Raw genomic sequence first — 10,806 nt, 5'->3', positions numbered from 1 at the left:
GCATCCTGAAATGGATCAGTCGTTCACAAGCAAGGATGGAGCGAGGTTCACCACTTTGTGAAAACATGATTGGATAAAGGATGTTACCTCATGGGCTTAGGAACACTTCGTAAAATCGTTGTCTGAGAACACAAACAATTTGCAGATTGCAGTCTGTTTTTATTCCTGCTTTACACAACGTTTTTGGTGTATTGTTGGTAAAATCCTGAGAATATTTCTCTCCTGAAACTATGCCTGGTATTTGTTCTGGTATTTTATTTGTACGTGATACTGGAGCTTAAAGTGCACCCACCTTTCAGCTGACTTCTTCTCCACTTCTTATAATGCTAATGTTACTACTCGAAGGTATGACTGCACTTCTATTAATTTCTATGTTTTTATGGTTCTAGATCTGACCCAAATGTACAATTAACACTTGATAAATTCGATTACTGTCTAACTAAGTCAAAACTTATCTTGCATCCCTCTGCCTTTGCATCAGTTGTCATGCTTTAGACAGCACTCATGAATAAAAAAAGTGTATCAACATAAGTTGCTTGGCAACAAAATCCCCTGACCCTTTTGCCTTATCTTGCATACCCTGACTGATTAGCCCTCAAGTGTGTAGAAAACATATGCAATTGTTCACTCAGCCATACAGCGTGTTTGTTTGTTTGTTTTTTATTAGCCATGGTATTTGCATAATACAACTACAGCTGCAAAATTCTGCAGCACAGAAAGACAGAGGACAGGCCTATATACTTATGTTGATCTAGATGCATAAGGGATTTCATCCTGATTTCATCATGACAGTCTAGTCAGACAGACGGGAGAGGCTCAGCTGAATTCATAATCTCTATCTCTCCCACACACATGCATTCACACAATGTCTAAAACTTGATGCATTGGTTTCATTTGCATAAAAATAACATTATTCTGTGTTGCCATCATTCTCTCCAGCCAGATATTGACGCTTTTTCGACTGGACCGTTTTCAGACCGCAATTAGGTCACCCAGAGTTGTTCACTCCCCCTGTTTCAATCTATGCAGTGTTTTGATATGTGTGTGCAAGTGTTCAGCCAGATGGGCTGTGAGTTCCACAGAGCTCAAGGACAGTTTGGGGAGTGACTCAGTCAGCAGAGTGCCCGAGCCAGCCAGCACACTCTGTGAATTCACCAGTAACGGGAATAGTGGGGCCTGTTGGGAGCTGTGGGTTTCGGATAGGGTTTCCTTCACTAACAGATAGGGGAAAAAATCTGATTTGATTGTAACTATGCTGCAATACAACATATTGTGTTGATCAAGGGGTTAAATCTGGAGTTGAAGTATGTTTCCTGGTATAACAACTAAATTACATAAAATAACACCTGCATTATCTGCAAATCTGAGACTTGTGTGAAAATGTCATGCTGAACTTTGTGTTTGACTGGGGCTCTGGGTCGTATGGGGGAGGGTTGCAGATGGAGGAGAAGTGAGTTGGGGTGAGTGGTAGGGTGGGGGGGAATGAAGAGAACACAGGCTGCTGGTGCATGCTCTACATTCCTCAGGTGTTGTCAGCATAGCTTGCTCAGTAATTACCTCTCTGTGAAAACATGCACAAAGCCACACTTTACTAGCAAACTGAAAGGCAGCAACCAAGAGAAGCTGCTAGGAGACGTGTCAGAGACAGATGGGAGTACTTTTAGATTTACATTAGGGCATAATATGAGCTGGAATGGTTATTTTTCAAAAGAATGAGTAAAATTTGTTGATGCACATATGCGCAGTGTGGCTGTATGAGAGTCAGGAGCTTGATTTAAACAGCAATCCATCTTCTGTCAAGGATATGGGCAGGTTGGGTAATGATTGTAGACAAGCAGACCTTGGCATGCGAATCTAGTGGTGTGATACAGACGTACTATCACTCAATGTATTGCAAAGACGGCGGTGAGCCTCAACACACAGAATTTTTATGAACTTTGCATACAGGGAGTAGACTTGTGTGAACCTCCCTCTGCATGCTGCTTTTCATTGTTTCTCTCAGATGTCATCGCTTTCATCATTGACACCACCGTCACAGAAGAAGCAGGTTTTCTCTGTCTGGGAACTCTTCACTCCCCCGTCTCCTTTCCCTCCTTTGCCCCGCTCTGTCTTCTTGGCTGGTTGCTAAAAGCTGAGGGATTGTGTGCAGATGTGCCTGGAGAGAGGCCAGCCCCTCTGCCCTGGGAGAACATGTGGTCTGGGAGTGTTTACGCTGGCACTCTTTCAAGCTGTCTCCCACACAGCATGCTGGCGTTTGTCTCTCCTGGATGACAATGCTCAACCCTCCTCCCTCAAAGGGGGCATTCTCAGGTTGAGGTGACACCAGTGATCATGTTGATTTTACTGTGCTGACAAACAAGAGAGACAGCAATGTAAATAAAAAGTAAAAAGTTTGCTAACATGAAAAAAACAGCGTTTTCCAGTGAACTTGGTTAGGAGCATTACTGAAATACATCGAATGATATTTTGGTTGCAAAAATTTTTTAACATACTGCTAGCTATTTTCCCCATATCCTTCTTTGTGTTTTGTTCTGTTTTGATACTTGGAGTGAACATATGCTTGGATTCAACAGATATCCAGACACTTCAGGCATGTTTTGCAGATTCTCAGCATACTTCACATTCTCCCCTCTGATTCAGGCTCTGGGTAAACATCTGTAAGCTGAAAGGCCCTGAAAGGCACACTTATTCTTAACGCCAATGGCAGCATGGTCACTGTCAGTTTGTGTAGCGTGTGAAATATGCACCGGTTGTTTTTAGTATGATTGAATGCAAGTAGTAAAAGGAGACATGCAATGCAGAAAGAGTAATTTATGAGCATTTCAGTTACAAAACGGCTGCAGTAGAAAGAAGATCCTCTCGTGTTCTCTTCTTAACCAAATTACTCTTTGATGAAAGCTTCCTCAGAGGACGTGTCATGTAAAATTTACCAATTATTGCATTAAAATTTTGGATGCTTTTGGTTTTGTTAGTGAACTGAGTCTCAGGCTGCATGTCTCTCTCTAATGTAAGTATTCAGTGCCCCCTGCAGGTGTAGATGGTTATTAGACTAGCCGATCAAATACTCACATCTCTAGAGAATAATTTCACAAAGAGTACACATGATTTGTTTAAAGCACATTAAGTTTGTGTCTGCCTCCTGGAAGATATTTTAATAACTTATGACAAATTTGTGATTTTCATTTGAAGATGCCAAAGGGTCTTGAAATTTTAGAGTAAGTCCAATTTCCCCTGTTTATGTGAATTTGATGTCAGTTTTTTACATCTAGATCCAGTTATCATACAGATAATTGTCTTCATACTCCAGATAGTGCGTGATGAATGACTCATGTGAGTCATTCCAGACATTAAAAAGCTTTCTAGATTATTGGAAATATCTTTGGCTTTATTGTGGACAAAAATGTTTGTTTAATAGATGAATGAACTGTAGACGGGGTGTTTATCTGAACTCCAGATCAATTTGGGTTATTTTTGTCTTAAGCTGTGGCAACCAAGCAATCACATATTAGTTTTGTGAAAATTACCCCTATATGAATACAGAAAGACTGTTGTTCTGTTGTATATGCTCATCTAAAAGCATTCAGCCAACAATCATAATCCGTTCTTGTACCACTAGGGGGCATGGTTTAGTGAAGAATGCAGAGGTTGAAGGTCCTCTACAATGTAGGCCGCACAAGCACTGTCTCACTCCGTGCCTTTCTGTTTTGACCTGTGAAACCAGGTGCAACCATGAGAAAAGACAAAGTCAATAAGATTAGAACGATTAAGGTTTGAGGCAAGAATTTAGTTTAGACCTCTATTTAGAAAATGCGATTCAAAATAGGAATTTCTATTCAAATATTACAATTTGAAGTTATATATTGGAGTCATCAACAATATGATTGGTACCAAAAACAAAAGAAGTTTGGACTGCAGAAGTATGAAAATAACTGTTGATGGTGGGGTAAACACTTAAAAGCAGGCATAATGTTAAACAACTGGAAGCAGCATGTCACTGTTTGAACAGCTGTTTAATTGCCTGTTTGGAATATTATCATTAGTCACCATTTGATTTCCTAACGAGCAAAACAAAGGTCAGGACCCTGTAGAAATATTGAGCCAACATGGCTGCTATTTGAGCGCCAGTTGCAGGCCGCGCCGCCTCTCTCTCCCACTTCCACGGTTGATGAAAAAGCGCATGAAATAGGAGAAAAGGAGGTGTGTTAGAGCATGCGCAGTCAGTGCTCGCCGCTTAGTTATCCCGTTTTTTGAGGAATTGAGCTTACGTCACGGGCTCGTCCACAGTACTGGAGCTTGAGATCCACCATCCACTCATGCAACCACAAGCACGGGGAGGCATTGGGGCTCCGAGGGACAAAAACGCTTTTACTTTTTAATTTTTCTTTTTTTGTTTGGCACGGAATGAGCTGAGCGGAGCCGGCGGCCGCAGCGCTTCTGGACGTGTGGACGATTCAGGTGGCATGGTGTGGTGAAAGAGAGACCCCAGCGAGCACAGAGAGACAGAGGTTACACTGTGCATCATGTTTGAAATGCCGATAATCAATTAGAAATATACATGACTGTGCTGCTGCATTGCCTATAGCCTCGCCGGGCTGTAGCAAGTCTCCGTTTATCGCAGGAGCCCGTCTGAAGCGGCCACCGTGCGGGACCGAGGGTGCAACTGAACGGACAATCGCACCCGGACCATTGAAGGGGTTCGGATGAGGTGGTCGATCGGGTCGTTAGGTTTTAGAAATCCAGCCAACTTTTCCTCCATTCCTTTCTAACAGCGGTGCCATCGAGCATTGCTCAGGAGATGGCGATGAGGTTGTTCTACTTGGGATTTATACTCTGCTTGGAGATCACATCTCCTAACGGTGCCACCGTAGGTAAGAAGCCTGTTGTGTTATCTCGCATTGTGATACTCGAGAAAGCATGACCACTTTTTTTCTCTCCCCCCCTGCAAAGCATCTGTGCACAGGCCCTGTGTTCACCAGAGTTGGAGCCAGCGCCGCAAATAGGTTGTCTCCATAATAACACAGTGTGCCACAGCAGTGTCCTCAGAGGGAGAGGATCGATAATTAGGAACGCCTTTGATCAGAGAAAGTACCGCACAAAATAAGCTGCGCGCGGGTCGTTTTTGGCGTAAAAGCTGTCTGCGTTTTTAGCAGCGCTCCTGTTCTGAGCAGACAGACCGGGCCTGGCTGCCTGCAGACAGGGAGGTTATTCACTGTCGGTATATTCAGCAGGTAAAACGGCAACACTTGCACGAACGACCCAGTTCAACAAAACGGCATCATTTCTGATTGCGGGGGGGGGGGGGGACAAAAAATCCCCTCTGCATATCAGAAGAGATCCATAATTCATCATATTGTCTATGTGGCTACAGCTGATAGCTACCATTCAAACCGTTAAAACAAAACAAAAAAACACCACCACGAAGCAGCACGCTTGAGTTTTCATTCTCAAACCTGTGGGAGTCGGATCAGTTTTCACGTTTGTTTTGGCCCGTGTGAAAACAACAGTTGTGGCTGCTCGTAAAGGTATAATCTTAATGGCGCGGCTTGTCCCGACGTGCGGCGTCAGCGGCTGCCTGGGAATCACAGTTTATTAGTGACAGCCAGGTCCTGTCTGATAGTGAAATGAATAGTCGTGCAGTTATCCTCTTACGTCCCGGGAGCTCCTTAATACTCCCGAATCCCCGATGGTAATAATGAGATATCAAATGCACCATCGCGCTCGTGACAGTGCGTCGCAGACCTGTTGAGCTAACAGCTCGCTGTGTCTGTCTTGAGAACTTGAGGGGACACACGAAGATACAAAAATAGCACATGTATTTGTATGTTTTTTTTGTCCAGATAAGACTTGCTAAGTTCAGTATTTCACTTTGCAAGTACATAAATGGTAATATAACTTTGCTTTGCTCAGAGAGCAAATACTTACGTCAGAATGATCTGACTCTGGAGCCCAATCTAAGTCATCCATAATATTTTGTGGGTGTGAAGCAGTGGAAAAAGTCATTTACTAGTGCTGATGTTCCGTCTAGCTCAGATCTGACAGCCATGTGTATGGATAAATATGTGTAGTATCAATCTGACCGTTCAGTTCACTCTTTTGGTCCATGTTTACTCTGATGCCCGAAGGAAAAGTAACATATTAAAACCTTGATTTTGCCACTGAAGCCGGCTAATGCCATTATAAAAACTGCTTCTGCCCCTTTCTGTGTTGGGAGATGTTATATAAGTTTCATTAGATTTTGATGGAGGCTGTTCAGAGTGAAAGCCATTGCTGAGGTTACAGGAGTGGGCAAGCTCCTCCCACCTCCTCCATCAGTATGTAACATCTGGACACAGGGCGACCATTAATCCAACTTAGATGTGACGGCAAAGGGAGAGGGGGGTGGGCAGCTGAAGAGCTGGGGGTGAGAGCGGCTGAAGCGAAATGAACTTCAAGACTCACTTGGATACTCTGACATGTTACATAACAGGCCGTCAGGGATGGAAATGATATGTGTGTTATGTCATTAGTAACTGTTGGTTTATCAGCCTCCCATTGGAGCAGCGTTGGTCCAAAAGGGTAGAAATGGTGAAGTGAGTGGATACGAGCCCCAAGGCCAGCCACTTGGACTGGATTTGTCTGGATCACCACTGGGCCGCAGCATGAATTTACGAATGAGAAAGGATTAGTGAGAGGAAGGTCAGAAGGCCATACTTAACAGTTAAACGTTGGACAGACCCCTTTGTTTGTTATTGCTCCTCGGTGGTTTATTATTGTGTCACTTAAAAGTGTCATCCTTTTAGACTGACAAAATCCAGTCCAGTGCAGCACGATACTTAGAGCCTAGTAGTTCTAGTGGATCCATCATAATATGAGGGAGTATGAAGATGGGTTATGAACACAATTTGAATTGATGCTCCAAATGTGTGATTTTTGATGTCCTTGTAGCGGTCGATCGATTATTGATTGGGCTACAAATTGAAAGAAAAATGCAAAAATGTTCCTCACTGTTTTACAGAGCCCAAACTGGCATCTTCAGATTTCTTTTTTCTTCAACCAACAGCCCAAAAACCCAAAGATGTTCAGTTTCCGATAATAATAAGAGAAAGTTAAGCATCAAATAGTAACATTTTAGGTTGGCATTTTGCTTGAAAAACGATAACTTGATTATATATTATTATAGATCGGGTTGAAATTGTCATGTCATAATATTTTATTGTCCAAAATGGTTAACTGAGGAAAAAAATGACAGCCAATTGGTAATGAAAATAACCTTTAGTTGCAACCCATAGTCAATTTTCAAGATAGTGGGTGATATGTTTCCTATCTGCTATACAGGCAGCTAATTTTACGACTTTAAGTTTTTGAATGACAGTCTGCAGTTCAGACAGCGAAATAGTTCTGTGTTGAATGAAATCGTTCATATTTACTCACCGTTTGGAATTATATCATCAGGACATCCATGTTGGATAACTTTATGACCACTGAGCTTACATATAGGATCTCAACAACCCTTAGGGGCAGAGGACTCCTGTGGAGGAAAAGTGTAAATGTGGGTCAGAGGCTAAAGAGGTTGAATTCCTGAGGAGCCTTCACTCTGTTTGCCTGACCTTTTAATGGGACCTGACTTACATTTTCCTCAGAACTGTCACTGGAAGCATCTGTTGAAAAAATTCAGCATCCCTCATACAAATTCAACAGGTAATAGAACTTGGATTGCTCTGTTCAGCTCTTCCAAGTGGAGGTCACTGGGGAACAGTTATTGCAACCCTGTACACCTGAGGCTGCCTGTTGATGCACTCTTATCAGGTAACGCAGATAATCCCCAGGATGATTTTCTGCCATTCAGAACCTTCTTGCAAAGAAACATGGGATTAAAAAAGCAGGGAATATTTGGAGTGGAGTTAAGCCAACGTGTCCGGTTTTTGTACATTCTTTGGCATCTGAGTGGAATTGAATGTAAAGCTTGTGCACAGGTGTTTTGCATTTTGGTCTTGACCTAGTGAAAATATTTGTGAAATGATAATAGCAGACGTGGGATTCTTGACCGTAGCTGCAGAAAAGATCCCCTTTTTATCCCTCTACTTCCTGCACTGCATTGCAATCAGCTGTGACTAGAGGGTAAAACCAGCTTAACATGAATGTCTTCAGTGTTGTTCCCCACATATTGAAGGCGTGAGACCGCAGATGAAAGAGTGTTTGTTGATTGTGAATAGCAGGGGTGTACTGTAATTGGTGTTTTCTGCTAGCTACATCACTGTTTACCCTGTTTAGCTCCTAAGACCCAAAAAAAGGAACGGATCGGCTTCTTTAACAATACAGGGAGCGTGGGTGTGTGTTAATGCAGCTCTGTAAGATTCAGTGGGTTTTTGTAGCTCATATAATCAGAGTCGCCATGCATTACAGCTTTCCTTTCCTGCCATTGATATGATTTTTGTCCCTTAGAAATGTGGGGTTTTTTTACATGCCATATATAACACATCTTTAGATGGGGACATACATAGACCTGCTTTCCCTCGCGCTTCATAAAGAAAGTACACAGAGTTGTTCAAATGTTGCAAAGAGTTACAACGTTTGCCTGACACCTCACACAGCTGTGAGAATACTGGCTTTTTGACTCCTGCTGTACTGTGACATCACTAATGGTGAACTCTTCACCGGATGCCTAAAGCTGACCACACAGATTGTCAGTTCTTGGAGACTTTCAGGTGCTAGTCTTTGTGCATTTGGTCCTGTTGGCTTTTACCAGGTCACGCTCCCATACGCCCCAGATGTTGCCGATGTTGCTGGCTTTGTGCTTGACTGGAGAATCGATTTGATCTCAGGGAGCCTTGGTTGCTTTCACACCTGGTCAGAGGAGAGGATCTGATATATGGAGATAAGATACCAATTTCATGGACTGCTGCAAAGTGTCAAAGCTGTTAAATTTCATCAAAGTCGCTGCCATGGCTCTGAGTCATTGGTTTGTGGTTGTAAATGAAACACTTATGCTAACTGTGCGGCAAAGATATGGACACAGTTTAAATGTGTTTTTCTTAACATTTCTGTGTGAGGGACCATGTAAAAATTCCCATTTGATGGACTGTATCATAATTACTGATCACAAATTTTTATTTTCAGTCTGTTGCCAGATCACAAAAAAAAAACATACATTTTACAGACATGCAGCACTAGAACCTTGACTTATATAGACTATGACTGGACTGATTCTCTCCCTTTATTAGTTCAGTATTTGTTGGGCCTGTTCTTAGCTTTATGTCTGTTCCTGTGCTTAGTAGATTGAGAGAAATGAAAAAACAGAATCATATTCTTTGTATGTGTACACATATTTGGCCAGTAAAGCCGATTCTGATTTGGATTAGGTAATCATCATCCATCTTCAGCGATGTGATCTGATGTGCTTGTTTGGAGTGAAGAAACACCACTGCCTGTAGGGTTGGATGATGTGATAATATCGTGAGATGATATAAATTTGCTGCTGTCAGAGATGTTGCCATGATGTTTATACTGAGGTACATATCTCTGGATGGATTAGACCACTGTGGACAATTTGGACTGCTTTGTGGCAATGCTGGTTTTTTATATTAATTTTGCACCAGTGTGATCAAGTATTTTAATTTGAAAGGTATTTAATTTACTGGATTATCCAAAAAAGAGACATCTGTCATTATATCATTTAACATTTTCTCATTTAATTTCCAGAAGATGGGTTATGTCATGATATGCGTTGATAAATCATGATAAAACAAAATATCCTGTGATACTGGGTTTTTCTGACGGCTTAAGCACCTCTCCTGTTTGATCTACCTTGCTGCAAAGTCAGTACATTTAATCTGATCATTTTCAACCTCTTGATCATGTAGTCTATCAGATCATTTCTGCACAGCAGCTCAAAGCACTTTCCTCTTCTGTCACCAGATGATTTACCGGATGTCTGCCTATGTGATATACTATATGTAGCATGTCCTTAAGTACCTGAAAAGCTAAAATACACAGTTTACCCTATGTTGCCAGGTTACAACCTGTACTGAAATTTAACATGAGATCAATTCAGTGCATCCCTTAAAAGCTTAGTGGGACACAACTACTTAAAACCTGTGGGTACAATAACTCTTACATTCATAAAATGAGAATTGTATGAAAAAAATAGATTACATTTTCATCTTCAGTAACTTAAAACGGAATGAACAAAAGCTCCCACTAAAGCAGAACACTAACTACAACTAACAAATTGTAGGAAGACCCTATCATAGGAGTATGATAATGAACTAGCATGTATAATGTTGCGCTATTCAAAATAGCCACAGACAGTTTTCGCACATGTACATACTTGTTATAAAACATATCTACAATAAATCTACATAACGTTTGCGTCACATGTTCCGTTGTTCTCTAAAACTTTAAACAAACGACTTATACAGTCTTTCCTCACTCAGGCAAATTCATTGAGTGCTAATTTTACCTTGTGCTAATGTTTGAACACAAAAATCTCATTCACTTTAGTTTGAAAGTTATATTTAATAGCTGTGGGTAAGCTTTTGAGTTTGTGTTTCCTTGTCTGATTCTGTTATCACCTCAAAACTCAGTTGCATGTGACCAGGAACCAGTTGGATGTACTCTTTGGTTCTCAACAATACAATCAAGCTTGAAAGATGTGTAGCCTGTGCTTGCCAGAGTCCACAGCTTTTATGGATGACTAAAGTAAGCTCCTGAAAGTTTCCAGTCCATTGTGATAGTGTGTTATTTGTAGGGCGATCATTTGCTGTATTATAACACTCCTGGTGGCTTTACATTGAATGCAACACTTTCAGAAAGTCTAAGGAACATTCA

The 10,806-nt window shown here is 41.6% G+C and overlaps 1 protein-coding gene across 2 annotated transcripts in view; it reads left to right on the top strand.

Annotated features, from left to right (window-relative positions):
- The first annotated feature begins 4,326 nt into the window (after positions 1-4,326).
- lrp1ab (low density lipoprotein receptor-related protein 1Ab) overlaps positions 4,327-10,806 on the top strand; it is an 86,379-nt gene continuing 79,899 nt past the window's right edge. For both annotated transcript variants that reach the window (XM_041946013.1, XM_041946012.1), the window contains exon 1: positions 4,327-4,868. In XM_041946013.1, coding sequence (XP_041801947.1) covers positions 4,796-4,868 — 73 coding nt within the window. In that variant the 5' untranslated portion in view covers positions 4,327-4,795. The remainder of the gene's footprint in view (positions 4,869-10,806) is intronic.

This window comes from Chelmon rostratus, chromosome 10 (assembly GCF_017976325.1).
Source record: "Chelmon rostratus isolate fCheRos1 chromosome 10, fCheRos1.pri, whole genome shotgun sequence".
In the NCBI taxonomy this organism is placed as follows: Eukaryota; Metazoa; Chordata; class Actinopteri; order Chaetodontiformes; family Chaetodontidae; genus Chelmon; species Chelmon rostratus.
Note: the sequence above shows the minus strand (reverse complement) of the source record. Positions and strands in the feature narration are given on the sequence as shown.